The following is a 26829-nucleotide window of genomic DNA, read 5'->3' as shown; positions in this document are numbered from 1 at the left end:
AGGCCAGGAGTTTGAGACCATCCTGACCAACATGGTGAAACCCCGTCTCTACTAAAAATACAAAAATTAGCGGGGCGTGGTGACGCATACCTGTAATCCTAGCTACTCAGGAAGCTGAGGTAGGAGAATCGCTTGAACGCGGGAGGTGGAGGTTGCAGTGAGCCGAGATTGCACTCCAGCCGGGGTGACAGAGCAAGACCCTGTCTCAAAAATAAAAGAGGTGGCTGCGGATCCCCTTGCCTTGATTGCGGCTTTGGAGGCCAATGGAAGGAGGTGGAAATGATGGCGTGTGGCTTCTGAGGCCTGGTCAGAAAAGGCCTTTGCTTCTGCCAGTTCTCTGGGAGCCCTGGCTCTCCCAGTACTCACTCTTGGAACCTGTCCTCCATGTTCAGGGAAGCTCAGGCCACACCAGGAGGCCGCATGGACGTGTCCTGCTTGGCAGCGACTGCTAAGCCCAGGTTCCAGTGATCCTGGCCGAGGTGCCAGATGTAGGAGTTAAGGAGCCTCCCAAGGACTCCAGCTCAGCTGAACAAGTGGGCATGATGGCGGGGATAGGCAGCTCCCAAAGGCTCCCTCCCTGCAGCAGGACCCCTGCATCTCTGTGGGAAAAGACAATTGTTGGGGCCCCCAAAAACCAGATTTATTGATTAAAACCTCATGCATGGCTGGGCACGGTGGTTCACGGCTGTAATCCCAGCACTTTGGGAGGCTGAGGCACGCAGGTCACCTGGCCAACATGAGGAAACCCCGTGTCTACTAAAACTACAAAATGTAGCTGGGCAGGCCCGGCACGGTGGCTGACGCCTGTAATTCCAGCACTTTGGGAGGCCGAGGCGGGCGGATCACGAGGTCAGGAGATCGAGGCCATCCTGGCTCACATGGTGAAACCCTGTCTCTACTAAAACATACAAAAATATTAGCCGGGCGTGGTGGCAGGCGCCTGTACTCCCAGCTACTCGGAGAGGCTGAGGCAGGAGAATGGCGTGAACCTGGGAGGCGGAGCTTGCAGTGAGCCGAGATTGTGCCACTGCACTCCAGCCTGGGCGACAGAGCCAGACTCCGTCCGCCCCCCCCCAAAAAAAACTATAGCTGGGCGTGGTTGGCGGCGCCTGTAATCCCAACTACTCGGGAGGCTGAGGCAGGATAATCCCTTGAACCCAGGAGGCAGAAGTTGCAGTGAGCCAAGATCACGCTACTGCACTCCAGCCTGGGAGACAGAGTGAGACTCCATCTCTTAAAAACACAAAAAACAATAAAAAAAAAAACCTCACATCAAATGACTTCAGCATGGACTGGGCTCAGGTGCGCACCTGCTCGTGTGCACGCGTGTGTACCCACGTGTATGCATGCATGGGCGAGCGTGGGCATTCCTGTGTCTCAAGTCCCTTTCCCAGGACGTCCTGGAATCAGCGGCCCCACCCTGGGCCAGGTCAGCGCGTGCCATCGGAGCCCCCACGTCAGCCTCTCCGAATGGCACCTGGCACCCCCGTGCGCAAGCCCCACGTCATCACGGGGGCCGCTGGGCCCGGCCTGGTCTGCAGTGTGGGCCAGGCCTGTGACCCGCGCCCAGGCCGAGGGCCGGACCTGCGTCCGCCTTGGGGCAGGGATACCGGGTCCCTGCAGGGAGCTCAGGCCCCAGCGCGCCCGCGAAGAGCTGCGCGGATCCCCGGCTCCTTCCCCCGAATCCCGGGTGCAGGAAGCGTGAAGCCGGACGAACGCGGGGAGCGCGCGGGGAGCGCGCGGCGAGCCCGCCCGTGGCCGCCCCTCCCACCGCCCGGGGTCACGCGCCGCGCGGTCCCGCCCCGCCCCGCAGCGCCACGGACGACCCGGGCTTCCGAGCGAGCAGAAAGTCCCGCGCTCCGCACACCATGGAGCAGTTGCTGCGCGCGGAGCTGCGCACCGCGACCCTGCGGGCCTTCGGCAGCCCCGGCGCCTACAGCATCAGCGAGGGCCGAGCCTACGACACGGACGCAGGCCCCGTGTTCGTCAAAGTCAACCGCAAGACGCAGGTGCTGGCCCGTGCGCAGGCGGGGGCTCTGCGGGGCCTGGGGAGGCGGAGGGGTCGGGGGCAGACGCATTTCCTGGGGCTGGGCCTGGGGAGGGGTCAGCTTTGGCCCTTGGGAGGTGGCACCTGCTGAGTGAGCCCGGCTCAAGCGTTCTGTGAAGGTTTGTGTCTGCACGACCCGTGACCTTCCTTTGGCCCTCCGTGCGCAGCGCACAGGCTTTCGGGGGTGGTGGGGGTGGTTTTAACTTTTCTATCCAGCAAGTGTCGGCGGATGTGAGGCTTGGGGTCCCTGGCTCAGCTCTGGGCCGCCCCTCTCAGCCCACCGTCCTCCTGGCAGTGGGGAAGAAGCAGAGACATGGCTGGGCCCCTGGCAGGGACCCCACGGGCCAGGCCAGCGTTCTCCTTCCCACAGGCCTTGCCTGTGTTTAGACCTGATTTCTATCTCCTGCTGAAAATAGTTCTGTTTAAGAATGTATGGAAGGCCAGGCGTGGTGGTTCACACCTGTAATCCCATCACTTTGGGAGGCCGAGGTGAGTGGTTCCCTGAGGTTATGGGTTCGAGACCATCCTGGCCAACATGGAGAAACCCCCGTCTCTACTAAAAAATGCAATAATTAGCCGGGTGTGGTGGCACGGGCCTGTAATCCCAGATACTGGGGAGGCTGAGGCAGGAGAATCGCTTGAACCCGGGAGGCAGAGGTTGCAGTGAGCCAAGATCAAGATCGTGCCACTGCACTCCGGCCTGGGTAGACAGAGTGAGACTCCATCTCAAAAAAAAAAAAAAAAAAAAAAAGGCCGGGCGCGGTGGCTCACGCCTGTAATCTCAGTACTTTGGGAGGCCGAGGCAGGTGGATCACCTGAGGTCGGGAGTTCAAGACCAGCCTGACTAACATGGAGAAACCCCGTCTCTACTAAAAATACAAAATTAGCCGAGGTGGTGGTGCATGCCTGTAATCCCAGCTACTCGGGAGGCTGAGGCAGGAGAACTGCTTGAACCCGGGAGGTGGAGGTTGCAGTGAGCCAAGATCGCACCATTGCACTCTAGCCTGGGCAACAAGAGCGAAACTCCGTCTCAAAAAAAAAAAAAGTATGGAAAATGTTAATGGAGGAAGTGGAGAAGATTAGCTTCAGCCTTGAGAGCCGGCAGGTGGGGAAAGGCAGGCCTGGGTGCCCTCCCGGCCCGAGTGGGCTCAGAAGGCCCTGCACACTCTGGTGGGGGTGCTCTCTGAGGGGCAGCAGGGGTGCTGGTAGGAGGAATGTCAGAGCCATGCACCCTGGGCGTGCGATGGGATCCTCCGGCATCACCTGCTCTGCCGGCTCAGAACCCAAATCCCCCAAAGTGGGGAGTCCCACTCACAGGGAAGCAGTTGTTGGTTCAGGCTTTTCACGGGCCCTGGGAAACTTCCTCAGCTGGTCCTGAAAGCTCTTCCCTCCCACCCCTGCCAGGGGCCTGCACACAGTAGCTGCTCAGTCCATGCACCAGAGCAGGTGATGCTGGGGCCACTGGAGCTTAGCAGCCCCAAAGCTGGGAGTTCCTGGCCTGATGCATGGGGGGCTCGCCCTGGAGCAGGGCTGGGGTGTGCCGGCCGCCCTCCCACCTGTGGACGCTCACACCCACCCTGGGTGCAGGCTGGCCAGGGCTGCCAGGCTGGGGAGGCTGTGCCTAGGCTTTCGCTGGGGTACTTTGAAGGAAAGGGCGTTCTGTTCCTATGCACCAGCAGATGCTTTGGTCTCATTCATGAGGTTTGTTTTTTTTTAAACATGCAATCCTACACTTTGGGAGACTGAGGCAGGTGGATCACTTGAGGCCAGGAGTTCGAGACCAGCCTGGCCATTATGGTGAACCTCTATCTCTCTCTTTTTTTTTTGAGACAGAGTCTTGTCTTGTCGCCCAGGCTGGAGTGCAGTGGTGCAATCTCGGCTCACTGCAAGCTCTGCCTCCCGGGTTCACGCCATTCTCCTGCCTCAGCCTCCCGAGTAGCTGGGACTACAGGCGCCTGCCACCTTGCCTGGCTAATTTTTTGTATTTTTAGTAGAGACGAGGTTTCACCGTGTTAGCCAGGATGGTCTCGATCTCCTGACCTCATGATCCGCCCATCTTGGCCTCCCAAAGTGCTGGGATTACAGGTGTGAGCCACTTCACGCAGCGGTGAAACTCCATCTCTAGTAAAAATGCAAAAAAAGAGCGGGGTGGGGTGGCCCACACCTGTAATCCCAGCTACTCAGGAGGCTGAAGCAGGAGAATTGTTTGAACCCAGGAGGCGGAGGCTGCCGTGAGCCGAGATCATGCCACTGCTGTCCAGCCTGGGTGACAGAGCGAGACCCTGTCTCAAAACAAACAAATATGCAATTCTATAGGCCGAGGTATTCACAGACCACATTCATCAATGCATGTTTTCAACCAACGTGTAGTGTACGTGAGGTGAGAGTTCACCTAACTTAAAACTGGAATGTTTGTGGGAATATTTCAGAAACAGGAAAGCCTAGGTCCCATGGGAGGCGTTGGGGGCTGGCTGGGTTTTGCGGCACCTTTTACCTTCCCAGCCCCTGTCCTGGACCTGAGGCCCCTCCTGATGGGCCGGCCCTTTTCTTCCCTGCCCGAAGTGTGTGCCCAAGTCAGTTCCACCAATGCCTCTGCTGTGGCTGCCACACCCTAAGAGGCAGCAAGGAAAGTGGGTAAGCCTGGGGTCCAGCTCTGGACCTTGGTTCATTCACACCTTCCCACGCCCTCAGTGCTCCCTGGCGCCCACACGTGGCCTGTGCATCCTCCTGTCGCAGCCTGCAGACCCCACACCCCTCACGCCCCAGGCTCAGCCTCAGCCTTGCAGCCTCTCGTCTCCGACGGGGGGGCCCCTCTGCACCCTGCCCTCTGCGGTGGATGCCAGCTCCCAGCCAGAGCCAGCTATCAGTGACTGAAGGTCCTTGTAACTCCCACGTGGGAGCTTCTGTCAAAGGCCCAGTGGGCAGAAGCCCTGGCTGAGTCAACAGGGCTGACAAGGCTGTGGTCTGGATGCAGGCCCGGCAGATGTTTGAGGGGGAGGTGGCCAGCCTGGAGGCCCTCCGGAGCACGGGCCTGGTGCGGGTGCCGAGGCCCATGAAGGTCATCGACCTGCCGGGAGGTGGGGCCGCCTTTGTGATGGAGCATTTGAAGATGAGGAGCTTGAGCAGGTGAGTATGTGTGAGACCCATATGCACACATGTGTACAGGCAGAGAGAGACTCAGAGACAGAGAGAGACAGAAAGGGATAGAGAGGGGGAGGGAGACAGAAACAGGGAGAAGCCTGTGGCTGAGCCGTCCACACAACTGCCCAGTTATCAGAGGCAGGGCTGAGAGTTCCACCCTGCCATTCTTAATGGAGATAAAAAGTTACTGCTTTCTGGTATATGGCTGTTTTTCCTAGATAAGTTTGGCTGTAATGAGGCTGCATTATATATATATATATAATTGTTATTATTTTTTGAAACACAGTCTCACTCTGTTGCCCAGGCTAGAGTGCAGTGCAGTGGTGCAGTCTTGGCTCACTGCAGCCTCTGCTCCTGGGGTTCAAATGATTCTCCCACCTCAGCCTCCTGAGTAGCTGGGACTACAGGTGTCCGCCACCACATCCGGCTAATTTTTGTATTTTTAGTAGAGATGGGGTTTCACCATGTTGGCCGGGTTGGTCTCAAACTTCTGACTTCAAGTGATCCACCCACCTCGGCTTCCCAAAGTGCTGGGGTAACAGGCCTGAGCCACCACACCTGGCCAAAATAAGTATATTTGAACCCATAATTTGCTTTGTACTTTATTTTTATCATATTTTATTTTCCAACACGGAGTCTTGCTCTGTTTCCCAGGCTGGAGTGCAGTGATGCAATCTTGGCTCACTGCAAACTCCGCCTCCTCGGTTCAAGCAATTCTCTTGTCTCAGCCTCCCGAGTGGCTGGTATTACAGGCACCCCACCACCTCACGTAGCTAATTTTTTTTTTTTTTTTTTTTTTTTTTTTTTAGACAGTCTTGCTCTGTCACCCAGGCTGGAGTGCAGTGGCGCGATCTCGGCTCACTGCAAACTCTGCCTCCCGGGTTGACGCCATTCTCCTGCCTCAGCCTCCCGAGTAGAAGGGACTACAGGTGCCCGCCACCACGCCCCGCTAATTTTTTGTATTTTTAGTAGAGATGGGGTTTCACCATGTTAGCCAGGATTGTCTTGATCTGCTGACCTCATGATCCACCCGCCTCAGCCTCCCAAAGTGCTGGGATTACAGGCGTGAGCCACCACACCCAGTCCATCTTTTTCTTTCCTTTTTTTTTTTTTTTTTTGAGACAGTCTTTTTTTTTTTTTTTTTTTTTTTTTTTTGAGACAGGGTCTTACTCTGTCTCCCAGGCTGGAGTGCAGTGGCGCGATCTCGGCTCACTGCAAGCTCCGCCTCCCGGGTTCACGCCATTCTCCTGCCTCAGCCTCTCCGAGTAGCTGGGACTACAGGCGCCCACCACCACGCCCGGCTAATTTTTTTTTTGTATTTTTAGTAGAGACGGGGTTTCACTGTGGTCTCGATCTCCTGACCTCGTGATCCGCCCGCCTTGGCCTCCCAAAGTCCTGGGATTACAAGCGTGAACTGCGCCCTGCCGAGACACAGTCTTACTCTGTTGCCCAGGCTGCAGTGCAGTGGCGCGGTCTAGGTTCACTGCAACCTCCCTGCCTCCCGGGTTCAAGCAATTCTCCTGCCTCAGCCTTTCAAGTAGCTGGAATTACAGGTGCCCGCCACCATGCCCAGTTAATTTTTGTATTTTTAGTAGAGATGGGGTTTCACCATATTGGCCAGGCTGGTCTTGAACTCCTGACCTCATGATCTGCCCGCCTTGGCTTCCCAAAGTGCTGGGATTATAGGCATGAGCCACCTTGCCTGGTCCCCAGTCTTTTTCCTATATGTGATTTACATTGGTTTTCACAAAATTTTGTAGCTGAATTTTTTTTTTTTTAATTTTTAAATTTCTTGTAGAGATGGGATCTCACTGTGTTGCCCAGACTGGTCTTCAGTTTCTGGCCTCATGCAGTCCTCCCACCCCAGCCTCCCAAAGTGCTGGTACCTTAGGCCTGAGCCACTGTGCCACTGTGCCTGGCCTTGCATTTTCACTTCTCATTCCTTTTTAGCACTCCTCCCTTAATTCCTGGTACCTCCTAAGACTTCTGTTGAAGCTCACTTGGTTAATTCCTCTTTGTGATTACATGATTTTATTTTCTGGAAAGAGTCTTTGCCAATGCTAGGCATGGTGGTTCACACCTGTAATCCCAGTATTTTGGAAAGCCGAGGCAGGAGGAGACCCCATCTCTATAAAAAAAAAAAAAAAAAAAAAAAGCCAGGAATGGTGGCACAGGCGTGTGGTCTCAGCTAGTTGTGAGGCTGAGGTGGGAGGATTGCTTGAGCCCTAGAAGTCAAGGCTGCAGTGAGCCATGATTGTGCCACTGCACTCCAGCCTGGATGACAGAGCAAGGCCTGGCCCCAGAAAAGAAAGAAAAAGGAAAAGAAAGAGTCATCGCCTGGTGTTCACTTTTTACTGTTTAAAGAATGGAGAGTAGTTTTCAATGTATTTAAAACATTTCTCAAAATGGAACAAACTGGGTGGTGTTATTTATTATTTGTTATTTTAATTAGCTGCATTTCTTCTTTCCTCAGTCAAGCATCAAAACTTGGAGAGCAGATGGCAGATTTGCATCTTTACAACCAGAAGCTCAGGGAGAAGTTGAAGGAGGAGGAGAACACAGTGGGTATGTTCATATTGCTTTGGGTACCCTTGACCCAGCCACATTGTCTACCCTAGATTGGTGCTCATGGTACTTCTTGGTGGCATTTCGATAATAGGTTGAGTTGTATACCGTCTCTCTTTACACTACATTATGAAAATGAGATTATTAAATAAGAATTTTGATGTAGCTGATAAGCTAGTAGAATTGGCACATGATCCCTTTTATACCCAGCCCTGCTGTCTAGTGTGCTTGAGGTAGGAGTGTCCTGGCAGATCCATATATTGACTAATTGCTACTGTATGTAGTACATCCTCAGACCACTTATATTCTAGCATGCGTAGCCCAGGCTTGTACTGATGCTGTGCTGAGGTCTGGCATTTAAGAGAAAGACAAACAGCTCCTTCAGGCCAAGGATCTCTGTCAACAGGCCGAGGAGGTGAGGGTGCTGAGCCTCAGTATGTGAACAAGTTCGGCTTCCACAAGGTGACATGCTGCGGCTTCATCCCGCAGGTGAGTGCCTGGGTGAGGGTGTTCCCCGATGCCTTAATGCTGGTCACCCACTCTTTATATGTGACAGAATGCCAATCCCCCAGGCACCAGCAAGATTGACTACTTGATTTCTGAAAGCAGAGTAGAAGCTGTGATACCTGGAATGGGGAGAGCAGACGCTGAGGGTCACTGGGCTGAGCTGGGCAGGCTCATGGGACATGCCGGGGCAGGCAGATCAGCATTCCAAGCAGAGGGAGCCTCGGGTGCAAAGGTTGTGTTGCACAAGGCTCCTGATGAGTCTGAGGGACTGGAGACAGTGGGTGACGGGTAGTGTGCAAAGTCAGGGATTAAGTCCTGATTACTCAGCTTCTCTCCTGAGGCCTTTACAGATTATTATTTATTTAGATATAATTGAAATATAATTCACATAAGATCCACCATTTTAAAGGATTAGAATTAATTGGTTTTTAGTGCATCACAATGGTGTGCAACCATCACTGCTGTTCAACTCCAGAAAATTTTCTTTCTTTTCTTTTTTTTTTTGAGATGGCGTTTTGCCCTTGTTGCCCAGGCTGGAGTGCAATGGCGCGATCTTGACCCACCGCAACATCGGCCTCCTGGGTTCAAGCAGTTCTCCTGTCTCAGCCTCCCAAGTAGCTGGGATTACAGGCATGCACCACCACACCCAGCTAATTTTTGTATTTTTAGTGGAGACGGGGTTTCATGTTGACCAGGCTGGTCTCGAACTCCTGACCTCAGGTGATCTGCCCTCCTCGGCCTCCCAAAGTGCTGGGATTACAGGCATGAGCCACCGCGCCTGGCCTTAATGTTGTATTTTTAGTAGAGACGGGGTTTCTCCATGTTGGTCAGGCTGGTCTTGAACTCCCGACCTCAGGTGATCCACCTACCTTGGCCTCCCAAAGTGCTGGGATTACAGGTGTGAGCCACCATGCCTGGCCAGAACATTTTCATTATCCTAAAGCAGAACCCATTAGCAGTCACTCCCCATTTCTCCCTTCCCTGCTCCCTGGCAACCTCTAATGTACCTTCTGTCTCTTTGAATTTTCTAGATATTTCATATGAGTGGAAACACATAATATGTGACCTTTTGTTTTTTGTTTTTGAGACGGAGTCTCGCTGTGTCGCCCAGGCTGGAGTGCAGTGGCGCAATCTCGGCTCACTGCAAGCTCTGCCTCCCGGGTTCACGCCATTCTCCTGCCTCAGCCTATCCGAGTAGCTGGGACTACAGGCGCCCGCCACCAGGCCCGGCTAATTTTTTTGTATTTTTAGTAGAGACGGGGTTTCATCGTGGTCTCGATCTCCTGACCTTGTGATCCGCCCGCCTTGGCCTCCCAAAGTGCTGAGATTACAAGAGTGAGCCACTGTGCCCGGCCTAATATGTGACCTTTTGTATCTTTCACTCAGCATCATGTTTCATGGCTCTTCCATGTTGTAGTGGGTGTTAGAATGTTATTCTTTTATGGCCGAATAATATTCCACTCTATGGCTAGGCCACATGTTTCTTTATGTGTTCCTTTTTATGGCTGAATAATACTGGGGCCTCTTGAACCATCATCTTTGAAATCTGTGAAGTTCCAAAGAAGGCTTTGGACAGCCCAACTGCCCTGTGCTTCCCTCGAAGAAGCCAATATTGGACCATATTTTGGTTTTGTTAGGAACACAGCACCCATTATATAAGAGCTAGTTCAAAGTCACTGCTTCTTGAAGAGGGAAGACCTTCAAATCTGTGTCCTCGTTGAAGACCATCCTGACTAGTGGGGTCCCTGTGAACAATGACGAAGCTCTCCCTGGTGTGGGCAGAGGGCGATTCTCCCAGCTGGAGGCCACTTGGGGCAAGATCCTCATGAAGGCCAAGCAGATTTAGGGTTCCCAGCCAACAGGCAGTCCTCACGTCTGGGCTCGCTAGAACTGCACCTGGAGCTTACCAGATTTACCGAGACCCCCGAGATCTCAGCCACAGCTGCCTCCCCGGGGCCACACACCTGTCCGCAGCCAGTGAGCAGCACCCTCTTCATGGTCCAGGTGAGCATGGCTGGGTGCAGCTTGTGGTCCTGCTGTGGATGCTGAGGTCAAGGGCTGCAAGTGGCAGGGTCTGCAGGACTTGGCTGGCCCAGCAGAGTGGTGTTTCAAAGAAATGAAGTGAAATCTTACCCAGAGCCCCTATGTGTGAAGCAGACAAGAAGGGGGCTGGTCGGCTGGTCTGTTTGGAGCACAGGGAGCCCCTCAATGCCGCTCGGACTCCAGGATCAAGGAACCCACCTCGGATCAGGTGCAGCCTGGCTAGGAAGGGCAAGGGGCCAGGGAGGACACCTGCCCTGCTTCCTGCTTGAGTGCCTCAGACAGCAACAGGTTCCCGAGGCTTCCCACTCCGTGGGAGGGCTCAGTGGGTCCTGGGGGAGTGTGTGCTGCAGCCACTGGAGGGCAGTGCTGAGCGGTGGGCTCCTCAGACACCTGGGCACTAACGCCCCCTCGGGCCACCAGCTGGATCGGCTGTGGTGCTTGCCCCATGCTCTGTACACTGCCACATACAGGCACCCTTCTAAGTGCTTCATCGGACTCAACTCACCCACTTGCCCTAGCAGGTAACCAGGCAGATAATGTCACTGATCTGTTTTATAGATGAGGAAAGTGACGTGCAGAGTTCACACCTGGGTCCGTGGAGCTTGTCAGCGGGGCAGCTGGGCTTCGGCTCTCAGTCTGGCTTCAGACCACAGGCCCTGATCATGACGCAGCCCCTCTGTCAGGGGAGGCCTGGTCATTGGGACCAGCTGTGTACCCAGGTGGTACCTTCCCCGGGTAACTTGGAGGATCACAGCCCCTCTGTTAAGGTGGCGGGACTGGGCTAGCCCAGGCTGGTCGCCTGCTCCCAGCACTAAACCTGGTTGTCTTCCGGAAAGAGGACAGAGCTCAGACGCTGGGAGCTTGGGCAGGCAAATGGGAAATGACGGGAGGCTGCACGGTGCACCTCTGAGCTGGGGATCTGACAGCCAGGCTGTGGGGAGGGGCCTTTCCATCCTGCTCTTGAGGTGCACACAGCACCAGAGGGTGAGCCCAGGGGCCTAGTCACCATAGCACCCATGTGCAGGGACAGTCTTGGTGGGGGCCACTGACCAGGACGGTCCTCCCCAAAGGAGTTTTACAAAATAACCCTTTGTATAAAATCAGCTTCGTATTTTTCCCTACTGAGGTGTAATTTGACATAAATTGCACCCGTTTAAGATGTATAATTTGGTACATTTTGACGTTTGTACCTGTGAACCTTTTACCACAGTCGAGGTAAGTATACTGATTACCCCCAAAAGGTTCCTCGTGCCCTTCCCTGCCCCTGGGCAACCATTCATCGGTATTGTCACTGTAGATTAGTTTGCATCTTGTGGAATTTAATATAAATAGAATCATGTGGTATGTCTGTCTTCTGTCTGCTTCTCACACTCAGCATAATTATGCTGATATTTATCCAAGTCTAAAATCCTTTGATATTCATCCGTGATACACATCCATGGTGCATGTGTCAAAAACCCATTCCCCTGTATGGATCTAACACAGCCTGTTTATCCATTCACATGTGGATGGATTTCTGGGTCATTTCCAGTTTTTGCTCATGCATATAAAGCCGCTGTGAACCTTTGTGTACAAATCTTGGTCTGGACAAATGCTTCCACTTATCTTGGGTAAATACGTAGGAGGGGGACGACTGTGTCATATGGTGGGTCCATATTTAGCTCTTTCTTCTTCTTTTTTTTTTTTTTTTTATGGAGCTGGAGTTTTTTGCTCTTGTTGCCCAGGCTGGAGTGCAATGGCGCGATCTCGGCTCACTGCAACCTCCGCCTCCCAGGTTCAAGCAATTCTCCTACCTCAGCCTCCCGAATAGCTGGGATTACAGGCATGCACCACCACACCCAGCTAATTTTGTATTTTTAGTAGAGACGGGGTTTCTCCATGTTGAGGCTGGTCTCGAACTCTTGACCTCAGGTGATCCGCCCACCTCGGCCTCCCAAAGTGCTGGGATTACAGGCGTGAGCCACCGCGCCCGGCCCATATTTAGCTCTTTAAGAAACTACTGGCCGGGCACGGTGGCTCACGCCTGTAATCCTAGCACTTTGGGAGGCCGAGGCGGGTGGATCACAAGGTCAGGAGATCGAGACCATCCTGGCTAACACAGTGAAACCCCGTCTCTATTAAAAAATACAAAAAATTAGCCTGGCGTGGTGGCGGGCACCTGTAGTCCCAGCTACTTGGGAGGCTGAGGTAGGAAAATGGAGCGAACTCGGGAGGTGGAGCTTGCAGTGAGCTGAGATCTCACCACTGCACTCCAGCCTGGGCGACAGAGCAAGACTCCATCTCAAAAAAAAAAAAAAAAAAAAAAGAAACTACCAAACTCTTTCCAAAGTGGTTGCACCATGTTACATTCCCACCAGTAGCATATGAGAGTTCCAGTTCCTCCACATCCTTGTCAACACTTGAGATTTTCTGTTTTAAATTACAGCCATCCTAGTGGGTGTGAAATATTATCTCACTGAGGTTCTATTTTGCATTTCCATGATGACTAAAGATGTGAAGCATCTATTCATGTGCCTGTTTGCTGACAAAATATCTTCTTTGGTGAACCATGTGTTCAATTATTTTGTCCAGCTTGTGAATAGGGTTTTTTCTTATTATTGAGTTTTGAGAGTTCTTTGTGTATTTAAGATATGAGTCTTTCACCAGATATATGATTTGTGAATAATGTCTCCTAGTTTGTTGTTCGGGTATTTTCTTGGAAGCGTCCTTCAGAGGCCGGGCACGGTGACTCGTGCCGTAATCCCAGCACTTTGGGAGGCAGAGCGGGGGGGAGGGCAGATCACTTGAGGTCAGGAGTTCGAGACCAGCCTGGCCAACATGGTGAAACCCCATCTCTACTAAAAATACCGAAAAATTAGCCAGGCATGGTGGCGGGCACTTGTAATTCCAGCTACTCGAAAGGCTGAGGCAGGAGAATTGCTTGAACCTGGGAGGCAGGGAGGTTGCAGTGAGCCGAGATCATGCCATTGCACTCCAGCCTGGGCAACAAGAACAAAACTTGGTCTCAAAAAAAAATTTCCTTATTATCCTTTTTTGTTGTTGTTGAGATGGAGTCTCACTCTGTTGAGTAGGCTGGAGTGCAGTGGTGCGATCTCGGCTCACTGCAACCCCTGCCTCCCGGGTTCAAGCGATTCTCCTGTCTCAGTCTCCCAAGCAGCTGGGACTACAGGCACCTGCCACCATGCCCGGCTAATTTTTGTATTTTTAGTAGAGATGGGGTTTCACCACATTGGCCAGGATGGTCTCGAACTCCTGATCTTGTGATCTGCCTGCCTTGGCCTCCCAAAGTGCTGGGATTACAGGCGTGAGCCACCGCGTCTGGCCTCTTGCTTACATTAGGTTTAATGTGCTTTTCTTTTTCTGGTTGGTTAAGGTAGCAGCTGGGTCATTACTGTGAGCTCTTTGCTAACACAGACGTTTAGTGCTATACATTTTCCCCGAGTACTGCTTTAGTGGCGTCTCACAAATTATAAGTTGTGTTTTTGCTTTTCATTCAGTTGAAAACACTTTCTAATTTTCCTTTACATGTCTTCCTTACACAGATTTTAGAAGTGTGTTTAGTTTTAAAATATTTGAGGATTTCCCAGAATTTTTCCTATTGATTTTGTTTTGTTTTGTTCTTCTGAGACGGAGTCTCGCTCTGTCGCCAGGCTAGAGTGCAATGGCACAATCTTGGCTCACTGCAACCTCTGCCTCCTGGTTTCAAGCGATTCTCCTGCCTCAGCCTCCTGAGTCGCTGGGACTACAGGCAGGCACCGCCACACCCAGCTAGTTTTTGTATTTTTAGTAGAGATGGGGTTTCACCATGTTGGTCAGGATGGTCTTGATCTCTTGACCTCGTGAGCCGCCCACCTTGGCCTCCCAAAGTGTTGGGATTACAGGCGTGAGCCACCAGGCCTGGCCTTCCTATTGACTTCTAATTGAATTTCATTATGCTTTGCATGCTTCTTCTCAATTTATTGAGATTTGTGTGCATGGAGAGAGAAATCTCTCTATTCCTCCACTAAATCCTACTGGATTAATAACTCACCCTTACCATTTTATTCAACCCTAATTACATCCAAGAGGCCCTTCCTCCAAATACAGGCATATTAGGGGTTAGGGCTTCAACGCAGGAATAGGGGTGGGCACCATTGAGTCAATAGCAGGATATGGGATTTATCTATGGTTCCTGCAGTTCTTTTATGTATTTTGAAGCTCTGTTTTTAGAGGTGTAGGCATTTAGGTGTAGGCATTTATTATGTTCATTAGTCGACTCCCTTTGTGAAATGGCTATACTTGATTTTCTTTGCTTTGAAATCTACTTTGTCTTGTATTAGTGTAGCCACTCTAGCTTTTTTTTTTTTTTTTTTTTTTTTTGAGACGGAGTCTTGCTCTGTCGCCCAGGCTGGAGTGCAGTGGCGCAATCTTGGCTCACTGCAAGCTCCGCCTCCCGGGTTCACGCCATTCTCCTGCCTCAGCCTCCCGAGTAGCTGGGACTACAGGCGCCCGCCACCACGCCCGGCTAATTTTTTGTATTTTTAGTAGAGACGGGGTTTCACCGTGGTCTCGATCTCCTGACCTCGTGATCCGCCCGCCTCGGCCTCCCAAAGTGCTGGTATTACAAGCGTGACCCACCGCGCCCGGCCAGCTTTTTTTTTTTTTTTTTTTGAGACGGAGTTTTGCTCTTGTTGCCCAGGCTGGAGTGCAGTGGCATGATCTCAGCTCACCACAACCTTTGCCTCTGGGTTCAAGCGATTCTCCTACTTCAGCCTCCCGAGTAGCTGGGATTACAGGCCCATGCCACCACACCCAGCTAATTTTGTATTTTTAGTAGAGATGGAGTTTCCCCATGTTGCCTAGACTGGTCTTTAACTCCTGGGCTCAAGGGATCTGCCCACCTCAGCCTCCCAAAGTGCTGGGAATTGCAGGCGTGAGCCACTGTGCCTGGCCTCCAGCTTTCTTTTGACTAGTGTTAGCATGGTATAGCTTTTCTATCCTTTCAAACTTTTTTTTTTAATAGATAATGTCTTGGCCGGGCGCGGTGGCTCACGCTTGTAATCCCAGCACTTTGGGAGGCCGAGGCGGGCGGATCACGAGGTCAGGAGATCGAGACCACGGTGAAACCCCGTCTCTAATAAAAATACAAAAAAATTAGCCGGGCGTGGTGGCGGGCGCCTGTAGTCCCAGCTACTCGGAGAGGCTGAGGCAGGAGAATGGCGTGAACCCGGGAGGCGGAGCTTGCAGTGAGCTGAGATTGCGCCACTGCACTCCAGCCTGGGCGACAGAGCGAGACTCCGTCTCAAAAAAAAAAAAAAAAAAAAATAGATAATGTCTTTTTGCACATAACTTATTGTTGGATTTGCTTTATTTTTCCAACCTGCCAATCTGTCATTTACCGAGAGTATTTATTTTTGACATTTGTATTTAATGTGCTTAGTCATATGGTTAGTTTTGAGTCTTGTTTCATCTGCCCTTTGTTCCCTCTTTACCTGCCTTCTTCTGGGTTGAGTATTTTATGTTTCTGTCTTACCTCCTTTGTTGGCTTACTAGGTATCTTTGCTGTGTTTTTAACGGTCCTTTTAGGGTTTAGGCAGCACTTGGCTCCAAATTGCAGCACTGGCCTCTTTTCCCTTGTTGCCCAGGTGAATGAGTGGCAGGATGACTGGCCGACCTTTTTCGTCCGGCACCGGCTCCAGGCGCAGCTGGACCTCATTGAGAAGGACTATGCTGACCGAGAGGCACGAGAACTCTGGTCCCGGCTACAGGTGGGCACGGCAGTGACTTCTCTGGGAAAGAGGTGGTCCTCTCATGATCCCACCGCATTTGTGCGGGGTTCTCTGTAAAACGGAGCTGGAGCAGGGAACACTGAGCCCTGGAGCACACATCAGGGAGGAAGGGGGGCAGGGGCACGGGGTTCCCCCGACAGGGAGTCCGAAAGGGGTGAGGAGTGAAGACACACTTGGCTCCTCGTGCCTCTCTCCACTGCTAGGTCACCAGGTATTTAGCCTCAGACTTTCCGCACATGAAACACAGGTGCTTGCAAGTGGTGGCGTTTACCATGATTACTGTTCTTACTATCAGTAACACTTGTCCACTCCATCCTGTTCGTCTCCCATGGGAAGATGTGGGAACCAGATGATCCAGTGACTGATTTCAAAACATAATTCTCGGCGGGGCGCAGTGGCTCACGCCTGTAATCACAGCATTTGGGAGGCCTAGGTGGGTGGATCACTTGAGGTCAGGAGTTTGAGACCAGCCTGGCCAACATGGTGAAACCCTGTCTCTACTAAAAATGCAAAAATTAACTGGGCGTGGTGGTGCATGCCTGTAATCCCAGCTACTCGGGAGGCTGAGGCAGGAGAATCGCTTGAACCTGGGAGGCGGAGGCTGCAGTGAGTGCAGATTGCACCATTGCACTCCAGCCTTGACGACAGAGTGAGATCCTGTCTCAAAAAGAAAAAAAAATCAAAATATAACTCTCAAAATGTTAAAAAAGAATGTGCATGTCAATCCAGAGTGAGTATACATCAGAGACTTGAACTTATTAATGAAGAAACTAGGCTGGGAACGGTGGCTCAAGCCTGTAATCCTAGCACTTTGGGGAGGCCAAGGTGGATGGATTACCTGAGGTCAGGATTTCAAGACCAGACTGGCCAATATGGTGAAACCCCATCTCTACTAAAAATACAAAAATTAGCCGGGTGTAGTGGCGAGGGCCTGTAATCCCAGCTACTCAGTAGGCTGAGGCAGGAGAATCACTTGAATCCGGGAGGCGGAGGTTGCAGTGAACCGAGATGGCGCCACTGCACTCCAGCCTGGGTGACAGAGCGAGACTCCCTCTCAAAGAAAAAACAACAAAAACAAACAAAACCTGCAGACATGTATGTGTAGCGAAATAAAAGTGGCCAGACTTTGCTAAGGTAGCGCAACACTGGTTCCTATTCTGTGGGTCGATTAAAACTATAACTTCGGAGGTTCTCCGCTGTGTGGAGCTTCTAGACCTAAATTAGGAGGAAATCCTAAGTTAGACAAAGCTAGACTCCCCTGAAGTCAGGTGGCCCCTGTTTGTGGGCTTGGCAAGCAGTGCTGGGGCTGGACACCGAAGCAGCTCGCCAGTGCGGTAACTGCAGCCGTTGCTCTCCTAGGTGAAGATCCCGGATCTGTTTTGTGGCCTAGAGATTGTCCCCGCGTTGCTCCACGGGGATCTCTGGTCGGGAAACGTGGCTGAGGACGACGTGGGGCCCATTATTTACGACCCGGCTTCCTTCTATGGCCATTCCGAGTTTGAACTGGCAATCGCCTTGATGTTTGGGGGGTTCCCCAGATCCTTCTTCACCGCCTACCACCGGAAGATCCCCAAGGCTCCGGGCTTCGACCAGCGGCTGCTGCTCTACCAGCTGTTTAACTACCTGAACCACTGGAACCACTTCGGGCGGGTGTACAGGAGCCCTTCGCTGGGCACCATGCGGAAGCTGCTCAAGTAGCAACCCCTGCCCCCCTTCCCCTGTCCCTCTGTCCCCGTCCCCCGTCCCTGTCCCCCCCGTCCCCATCTTCCCGTCCCTCTGTCTCCGTCCCCCGTCCCCGTCCTCCCGTCCCTGTCCCATCACCGTCCCCCGTCCCATCACCGTCCCCCTGTCCCCTGTCCCCGTCACTCCATCCCTGTCCCCCGTTCCCGTGTCCCCGTCCCCCTTTCCCCCCGTCCCCGTCCCCCTTTCCCCCCGTCCCTGACCCTCATCCCCCCATCCCCTTCCCCCGTCCTTGTCCCCCGTCCCCCTGTCCCCGTCCCCATCCACCCTGTCCCCGTCTCCGTCCCCCCTGTCCCCATCCCGTCCCCGTCCCCCCCGTCCCCATCCCATCCCCGTCTCCGTCCCCGTCCCCCCATCCCTGTGCCCCCGTCCCCCCGCCCCCGTCCGTCTCCGTCCCCGTCCCCCCATCCCTGTGCCCCCGTCCCCCCGCCCCCGTCCCCCCCCGTCCCTGTCACCCCGTCCCCATCCCCCCGTCCCCCGTCCCCCGACCCCTCCCAGATCCTGGAGACCAATAAAGCCCGCAGCGGGCCTCGGCTGGCGTCCTGCGCCTCCTTCCTCCGCGCGTGGGGCTGCTTTCAGGGCCAGACGCACGGCGAGCTGTGCACTGACGTTTTTGCGGCGATTCAGGGGAAACGCACGCGGACCCGGTAGCCAAGGCCAAAGTCTGCGCAGCGCCCACCGCGGCCTCCGGGCCCTGCTCCCGCTCTGGGGCGCGCCACGACTCGGCGCGGGGCCCATGTGATCCGCGCGGGTCCCAGCGTGGCGCGAATGGGTGTCAGGGCGGTTGGCTCTGAGGGGTGGGTTCGGGGATCGCCTCGCGCCCCCAACCGCGTGCTCAGGGCCCGCCCCTCCCTGTCCACGCGGGCTCAGGCTCCGCCCCGCTCCACTGTCCCCCGGTCCTACCTGCCCCCGCCCCGCCCCCGGCCCCGCCCCACCCCACCCCGCCCCCGGCGTGTTGAGGCTGCGTCCTGTTTTCTCCGGCCCCACCGCAAGCCCCGCCCCTCCCCGCCCACGCGTGCCTAGGCCCCGCCCCCGCCGCGCGCAGCCCTGCCCCCTACCCTCGCGTGCTCAGGCCCCGCCCCGGCGGCCCCCGGCCCCATCCCGAAGCCCCGCCCCCTCACCCCGCCCACCGCCTGCCCAGGCTCCGCCCCGCTGCCCTCCGGCCTCGGTCTCACCCCGCAGCCCGGCCTACTGCGTCTCAGGCCGCACCCCCTGTCCCGCCCCGCCCACCGCGTGCTCAGGCCTCGTCGCGCCTCCACTCGCGCCCTGTGGGGTCCGCGGCGCGCTCTTCCAGAGCCTTTGGGACCGGTCCCCGCTGGGGTCCTCACGCGCACGGCGCCGTCACGTGCGGTATTTTGGCGGCCGGCGCGTTCCGTAGCGAGGCCGGAGAGCGGGGTCGGAGGTCGCGGGGCGGGGCCGGTGTCGGTTGCCGCCTCGGCGGGCGCCTCCTTTTCATTCCTCACCCTTCATCCCCGACGTTCGCGCTCTAGCGGAGTGGGAGCTGCGAGCACGTGAGGCGGGGGCGCGGTCCCCAGCTGCGGAGATGGCCCTGAGCGACGAGCCGGCCGCGGGCGGCCCCGAGGAGGAGGCGGAGGACGAGACGCTGGCCTTTGGCGCGGCGCTGGAAGCGTTCGGCGAGAGCGCGGAGACCCGGGCGCTGCTGGGCCGCCTGCGGGAGGTGCACGACGGGGGCGCGGAGAGCGAGGTGGCCCTGGAGCGGTTCCATGGTGCGTGGGCGGCGCTGCGTGCCCGCTTCCTCCCCCGGCTCGGGCTCGGCGCGCTGAGTGCAGTTTCCCGGGCGGGGACCGCAGCCCGCCTCTGCGAGGGCTGCCGGTGCGCGGTCCCGCGGGCCGTGGTGGGGTGCGGCCTTCCTAGGCGGGAGAGAGCCACCCCGGCGCGGCGTTAGGTGCACGGGGCAGACGCGCGCCTTCCTTGGGGGGACCGTGGCCCGCGGAGCGCCTGCTCTCGCTCGGGGTGAAGCCTCTGCGGCCTCCCCGGGAGGCGGGGTGTAGAAGCCCTGCGTCCCCCGTCTCCGTCACTGGAGGAGGTGCCTGGGCCAGGGAGACTCGTGCCAAACCCCTCCGGACGGCCGGTCAGCCCTGCAGTGTGGACTCCCAGGCTTGCCTCCACCGAGCGCGGTTCCTGTGAATGTTGTGTGGACAGGGAGATAGGGAATGAGGGAGGACGAAGGCAGGAACAAAGCTGCTGCAAACAAAGGCCGCCTCGAGTGGGGAGGGCAGCAGCCTGCCCGTTCCGTGGACGCCGTGGACAGAGCGGGCTGGCCGGGTCCGTGCCTCTGCAGGCGGGGTGGGGTGTAGGTACCCTTGTGGAGGCCATTGGATGAGTCTAAATTCTGCGAGTTCAGACCTACCTTTATCGCTGTCTATAATGGGTTATTTCCAAACAAGTCCTTAGGAGTTCATAGCTAAATAGTTAACATGGGGTTTTGTAATTCAGTAAAATCATCTTTGTAGACCCTTTGAGTAAGAATAACTTCTGCATTATTTGGCCTTCCTCATTTTAGAATGACAGCACTTTGATTTTAGGAGTCAGGCAGGGTGGGGGGCCTCGTGGGGGGAGTGCGCGCTTCGGCGTCAGATGCTCCTGCCTGTGAATTCTGGCCCTGTGGCTCGGACCTGATAACTTGATTGCCCGTTTCTTCGGCTGTAAGCTGGGGCGGATAACGATGCCTCTCGTGCAGAACTGTTCTGAGGGTGAGGGACCGTCATCCAGGACCAGTGAAGCCAGATTTCTTGTTCCTAGTGTAACAGCACAGTGGCTTCTTCCTTTTTTTTTTTTTTTTTTTGAGACGAAGTCTTGCTCTGTTGCCCAGGCTGGAGTGCAGTGCAGTGGTGCGATCTTGGCTCACTGTAACCTCAACCTCTCGGGTTCAAGCGATTCTCCCGTCTTAGCCTCCCGAGTAGCTGGGACTACAGGCGTGCGCCACCACGCTCGGCTTAATTTTTTTTTTGTGTGTGTGTGAGCAACGTGGCTGTTTATTTCACCTGGGTGCAGGCGGGCTGAGTCCGAAAAGAGAGTCAGCAAAGGGTGGTGGATTATCATTAGTTCTTATAGGTTTTGGGATAGGCGGTGGAGTTAGGAGCAATGTTTTGGGGGGGGCAGGGGGTGGATCTCTCAAAGTACATTCTCAAGGGTAGGGAGAATTACAAAGTATCTTTTTTTTTTTTTTTTTTTTTTTTTTAGACGGAGTCTCGCTCTGTCGCCCAGGCTGGAGTACAGTGGTGCAATCTCGGCTCACTGCAAGCTCCGCCTCCCGGGTTCACGCCATTCTCCTGCCTCAGCCTCTCCGAGTAGCTGGGACTACAGGCGCCCGCCACCGCGCCCGGCTAATTTTTTTGTATTTTTAGCAGAGACGGGGTTTCACCGTGGTCTCGATCTCCTGACCTCGTGATCCGCCCGCCTCGGCCTCCCAAAGTGCTGGGATTACAAGCGTGAGCCACCGCGCCCGGCCTACAAAGTACCTTCTTAAGGGTGGGGGAGATTACAAAGTACATTGATCAGTTAGGGTGGGGCAGGAACAAATCACAATGGTGGAATGTCATCAGTTAAGGCTATTTTTACTTCTTTTGTGGATCTTCAGTTACTTCAGGCCATCTGGGTGTATACGTGCAAGTCACAGGGGATGCGATGGCTTGGCTTGGGCTCAGGGGCCTGACACTGGGAGTTTCATGCACATCCGTGTGAAGAGACCACCAAACAGGCTTTGTGTAGCAACATGGCTGTTTATTTCACCTGGGTGCAGGCGGGCTGAGTCTGAAAAGAGAGTCAGCCACGCTCGGCTAATTTTGTATTTTTAGTAGAGGGGGTTTCACCGTGTTGGCCAGGCTGGTCTCAAACTCCTGACCTCAAGTGGTCGCCCGACTCAGCCTCCCAAAGTGTTGAGATTACAGGTGTGAGCCACTGCGCTCGGCCCCAGTGGGTTCTTTCTAAGGGCTGCCCAGATAGAGTTGATTTGTCAGGGCAGGGGAGTTGCCATGGAGAAGGTTTAGTTCACGCAGAACTGGTTAAAAGGGAGACTAGACTAGAAGTTTTTTTTTTTTTTTTTTTTTTGAGGCGGAGTCTCACTTTGTCCCCACGGGTGGAGTGCAGTGATGAGATCTCAGCTCACTGCAACCTCCACAACCTCCACCTCCCAGGTTCAAGCCATTCTCCTGCCGCAGCCTCCCGAGTAGCTGGGACTACAGGTGCGCGCCACCACGCCCACCTAATTTTTTGTATTTTTAGTAGTGACGGGTTTCATCGTGTTAGCCAGGATGGTCTCGATCTCCTGACCTCGTGATCCGCCCGCCTCAGCGTCCTAAAGTGAGCCCCCACGCCCGGCTGGAGTTTTATTATTACCCAAATCAGTCTCCCTGAGAATTTGAGGGCCAGGGTTTTTTAGAGGTAATCTGGGGGAAAGGGTGGGGGTGGCTGATTGGTTAGGGGTATACAATCATAGGGGAGTCGGAAATGATCCTCCGTGATGTGCTGAATCGCGTCTGGGTGGGGCCGCAGGAGCAGTGGGCGGGTCCAGGTGGAGCTGTCATGGGTCGGTGGTCCTAGCGTAGGTGTCAGACATGGAAACAATCTGAAAAGATATCTTTAAAGGCCAGTCTCAGGTTCTGCAATAGTGACGTGGTCTGCAGGAGTAACTGGGGAACTCGCATGTCTTGTGATCTCAAGAATAATGGCTGGCAATTATGTTACAACTTAGCGGAATTCAGGCTCCTCTCCTCCTAGCCTGGTGGCCTCTCATTAACTTTACAGAGGCAGTTGAGTTTTGGGGAAGGGCTCTTAGCATTTAAACTATAAATTAAGTGTCTCCCAAAGGTAGCTTGGCAGCTTGAAGACTAAAGGCATGAGGGGGTTGGCTGGATCAGATCTGCCCCATTGCCATAATTTCCTCACTGATGTAACTTTTGCAAAGGCAGTTTTGCTGGGAAGCAGTGGGTGTGTTCAGATGTGGAGGTGGGAGCTGCCGGATTGGACAGAAGCAGTTTAAGCTGCTGAGGGGAGGAGAAAGTGGTGGTTCAGGGTTTGGGAGGTTGTGAAGAGCTGGCAGCTGTGTGGAGCAGTGCCTGGATATGTCAACCAAAAAGTGTCTGAGACAAGTCTCAATCAGTTTAGAAGGTTAAGGGTGTGCCTGTGAGGCAGCCTCAGGAGGTCACATGTCCCCAAGGAAGTCGGGCTACAGCTTAGTTTTATACGTTTTAGGGAGACATGAGACATCAATTGATACCTGTAAGATGTTACATTGGTCTAGCCAGGGAAGGCGGGACATCTTGGGTGGGAGGGCGTCCAGGGCATTGGTGGATTCAAATATTTCACGATTGGCGATTGGTTGAAAGAGTTTATCTGAAGACTTGGAATCCATAGAAGGGATTGTCTAGGTTAAGATAAATTGTGGAGACCAAGGTTCTTCTTATGCAGATGAAGGTTCCAGTTAGCTGATTTTAGAGAGAATAGATTGTAAATGCTTTTCATCAGACTAAAAAGGTACCAGACTTAGTTAATTTTCTCCTGGATCAGGGAAAAGACCTAGAAAGGGAAGGGATTCTCTACAGAATGTAGCTTTTCCCCACAAGAGGCAACTTAGCAGGGCCGTTTCAAAATATGTCAGATACACTTTAGGGAAAAATATTTTGATTTCTTTCAGGGCCTGCTGTCTGTCATGTGATGCTGTACTAGAGTCAGGCTGGAATTTGGTGTCTTATTGCTACTTAAGATCGGTTTTAATGCTAATACTGATCAGCTGTGCCTGAATTCCAACGGGAGGAGGGTATAATGAGGCCTATGTGGACCACTCCCCATAATCCCTTCCCATCATGAGGCCTGAACTAGTTTTTCAGGTTAAGTTTGGAATGCCCTTGGCCAAGAGGAGGGGCTGTTAGATGGCTAGGGGGCTTAGAATTTTGTTTTACGTTTACAGGCATGTTTGGCAGGGGAGGGTGAGAGGAGTGCCAGGGATGTGTCTTACAAGGACAGAGTTGAGCTTAGCCCTTAACGGCCGGCAGAGGCAGGAGAGAGTGAAGGAAGGAGCGAGGAGGAGACTCTGTTAGGAAGAGTATAGAGGAAGTGGGAAAAGAGGAACAGTGTGCCAAGCAAGTAAAGTGCACGAGGCTGGGCCACAGTGGCCCTCAAAATGCTAGAGGGAGGTGGGGCCTTCCCTCCAGGTGGCCTGTGTGGCCTCCCTTAGTGAGACGGGAGGTGTGCTCCTGAGAGCTGGGGAAGAGGTGGAGCTGCCCTGTGGAAGCTAGCAAGGGAAAGTGGGGTTTCTGAGGCTCATGGGTTTGTTTGGCCTAGTGGTAATTAATTTTTATGTTATATTTGTTTTTAGTAATAATGGACAAATACCAGGAGCAGCCTCATCTGTTGGACCCACACCTTGGTAAGAATAGAAGCTGCTGATTTTGATCATTCAATTACAGATGACCACAGAGGCCTTGGTGTATGGTGCTGGCACATGCATGTGCTTTGCCAGGATCAAGTGCCAAGAAGTGTCCCTGTCTTACTTGCTTGCAGGGCCTGGCTGGTTGGTTTTAGCCACCTGTGATAGTGGCTTGAGTTGCAGATGTCACTCTAGGCTGGGAGCTGGGGGGAGATGTGTCTGAGCTACTTAATTCCTTTCTGCTGAAGAAACAACATTTGCTCCTCATGTGTTTTTAGCTTACATTAGTTTGCATCTGGGCACATGATGTCTTTCTGATAATAGTCATGCAGGGTCAGGTGGTTTACATGGGTCATCATTTAATCCTCACAGCAGCTAAGGAGGGCATCTGTTGTCATCTCCAGTTTACAGATGGGGACACTGAAGCTCGGTTTTCTTACTTTAGTGTAAGGGGTGTGGTTTCTTATCATTTTCTTTATTTTTGATGTATTTCACACTGATTAAAATTTTTCTTTTTCTACCTACAAATGTAACACATGCTCCTGGCAGTTAACCTGGGAAAGAGGAAGGTAGCACTATTCACCACGGTAAGAGGCAGCACCCTGGGTGGGGGCACCCTGGCTTCACAGCCCGGTTTCGCCATTCAGTCTTTGAGCTGCTCTTTGCCTGGGTTTCCTCGCTGCCTGTGGTGTTGAGATCTGTGTGGGAGGCGCTAAGGGTCAGCCTTTTGTGTGCGCACACGTGCCTCTTAAAGAGTAGCTGGTGCTGTGCATCCTGTTCTGGTTTTTTTATTCAAATAACAGATTTTGGCTGGGGGCGGTGGCTCATGCCTGTAATCCCAGCACTTTGGGAGGCGGAGGAGGGTGGATCACTTGAGGTCGGGAGTTCGAGACCAGCATGGCTAACATGATGAAACCCTATCTCTACTAATAATACAAAAAATTATCTGGGCATGCTGGCAGGTGCCTGTAGTCCCAGCTACTTGGGAGGCTGAGGCAGGAGAATGGTGTGAACCCAGGAGGCGGAGCTTGCAGTGAGCTGAGATCACGTCACTGCACTCCAGCCTGGGCGACGGAGCGAGACTTCATCTTAAAAAAAAAAACAAAAACCCAAAAAAACCTCTAAATTCTGGATTCAAGAATTCATTGGGATCAGCCTTGTCCTTCTGTCCTCCTAGAAAAATTTATAGGCCTTGTGAAGGAGACCAAAGATAGCGGTCCTTGGGAGAGGGTCAGCTGCAGGGAACATGACTCTGACATCTGCTGGAAGGGCTCGCCATGCTGGATGACGTGCAGACAGTGGGCTTCCCAGGCCATATCTTGTAGGAGGTGTTGGGTTCCTGGAGTTCCTGTGTGTGAGCGCTGGTTCCCAGGAAACAGATGTGGTCACTGCTCGCAAGGTAGCAGGTGGTGTTTTTATATATCTCCAAGTAACAACGTTGGACCTGTAGTTAAGTGCCTTTATTCTTGCCAGACCTCTTTCCAGAGTGGATCATGGAATAGTAACTTGTTGTGAGCTGCTTAAGAGTGCTGCAAATGATTTTTAGAGTTATTTTCTTTCTTTTTTTTTTTTTTTTTTTGAAAAGGAGTCTTGCTCTGTCACCCAGGCTGGAGTGCAGTGGCGCGATCTCGGCTCACTGCAGGCTCCGCTCCCCAGGGTTCACGCCATTCTCCTGCCTCAGCCTCTCGCGCAGCTGGGACTACAGGCGCCCGCCACCTCGCCTGGCTAATTTTTTGTATTTTTAGTAGAGACGGGGTTTCACGGTGTTGGCCAGGATAGTCTCGATCTCCTGACCTCGTGATCCGCCCGCCTCGGCCTCCCAAAGTGCTGGGATTACAGGTGCGAGCCACCGTGCCTGGCCTATTTTCTTTCTTTGCAAAAACTTTTTGGCCGGGTGTGGTGGCTTATGCCTGTAATCTCAGCACTTTGGGAGGTCGGGGCGGGTGGATCACCTGAGGTCAGGAGTTTGAGACCAGCCTGACCAACATGGTGAAACCCCGTTATCTATTAAAAATGCAAAATTAGTGTGGTGGTGCACGCCTGTAATCCCAGCTACTCAGGGGGCTAAAGCAGGAGAATTGCCTGAACCCGGGACGCAGAGGTTGCAGTGAGCCAAGATCGTGCCATTGTACTCCAGCCTGGGCAACAAGAACGAAAATGTCTTGGAAAAAAAAAATAATACAAATAAATAAATAAAAATTTTTTTTTTTTGTAGAGACGGGGTCTTGCCGTGTTGCCCAGGCTGGTCTCATACCTCTGGGCTCAAGCAGTTCACCCACCTTGGCCTCCTAAAGTGCTGGGATTTCAGGTGTGAGCCAGTGTGCCCAGCTGAGTTCATTATTTTCTGGAATTCCCTTTTAGAAAAAGGAAAATGTAGTTGTGGGATGCTGGTCCTTTGTCATTTGTTGCACATTTTTCCAGCCTTTTGCTTTTTTTTTTTTTTTGGAGATGTAGTCTCTCTGTTGCCCAGGCTGGAGTATAGTGGCCCAATCTTGGCTCACTGCAACTTCTGCCTCCCCGATTCAAGCGATTCTCCTGCCTCAGCCTCCACAGTAGCTGGGATTACAGGTGTGTGCCACCACGCCTGGCTAATTTTTGTATTTTAGTAGAGATGAGGTTTCACCATGTTG

General features: G+C 53.5%; 2 protein-coding genes across 6 annotated transcripts in view; both read left to right on the top strand.

Moving 5' to 3' along the window:
- The first annotated feature begins 1779 nt into the window (after nt 1-1779).
- FN3K (fructosamine 3 kinase) lies at nt 1780-18350 on the top strand. 3 transcript variants are annotated; one of them, XM_055240537.2, is made up of 8 exons: nt 3932-4427; nt 4610-4677; nt 4784-4923; nt 5022-5173; nt 7662-7753; nt 8160-8242; nt 15928-16050; nt 17431-18023. In XM_055240537.2, the coding sequence occupies exons 4-8, from the start codon at nt 5031-5033 to the stop codon at nt 17767-17769; spliced, it is 780 nt and encodes a 259-aa protein (XP_055096512.1). In that variant the 5' UTR covers nt 3932-4427; nt 4610-4677; nt 4784-4923; nt 5022-5030; the 3' UTR covers nt 17770-18023. The 3 variants fall into 3 exon arrangements, with proteins under 3 accessions (XP_055096510.1, XP_055096512.1, XP_063473249.1); XM_055240535.2 differs by lacking the exons at nt 3932-4427; nt 4610-4677; nt 4784-4923 and adding an exon at nt 1780-2009 and having other exon boundaries at nt 17431-18350; XM_063617179.1 differs by having other exon boundaries at nt 3932-4923.
- A 592-nt stretch (nt 18351-18942) lies between these two features.
- The window catches only part of TBCD (tubulin folding cofactor D), a 195197-nt gene continuing 187310 nt past the window's right edge, over nt 18943-26829 (top strand). The window contains exons 1-2 of one of the 3 annotated variants that reach the window (XM_055240525.2): nt 18943-19538; nt 24149-24199. In XM_055240525.2, coding sequence (XP_055096500.1) covers nt 19355-19538; nt 24149-24199 — 235 coding nt within the window. In that variant the 5' untranslated portion in view covers nt 18943-19354. The remainder of the gene's footprint in view (nt 19539-24148; nt 24200-26829) is intronic. The other 2 variants (XM_063617094.1, XM_063617093.1) reach the window with 2 other exon arrangements.

This window comes from Symphalangus syndactylus, chromosome 14, assembly GCF_028878055.3.
Source record: "Symphalangus syndactylus isolate Jambi chromosome 14, NHGRI_mSymSyn1-v2.1_pri, whole genome shotgun sequence".
In the NCBI taxonomy this organism is placed as follows: Eukaryota; Metazoa; Chordata; class Mammalia; order Primates; family Hylobatidae; genus Symphalangus; species Symphalangus syndactylus.
The sequence above is the reverse complement of the archived record's forward strand: the minus strand, read 5'-3'. Positions and strand labels throughout refer to the sequence as shown.

Excerpts from the sequence above, each read along its gene's own strand:
- FN3K (XM_055240535.2), top strand. The coding sequence starts at position 1,869 with ATGGAGCAGTTGCTGCGCGCGGAGCTGCGCACCGCGACCCTGCGGGCC. Across the intron at positions 5,174-7,661 it reads AAGATGAGGAGCTTGAGCAG|TCAAGCATCAAAACTTGGAG; the intron begins GTGAGTATGTGT and ends TTCTTTCCTCAG. Across the intron at positions 8,243-15,927 it reads GCTGCGGCTTCATCCCGCAG|GTGAATGAGTGGCAGGATGA; the intron begins GTGAGTGCCTGG and ends CTTGTTGCCCAG.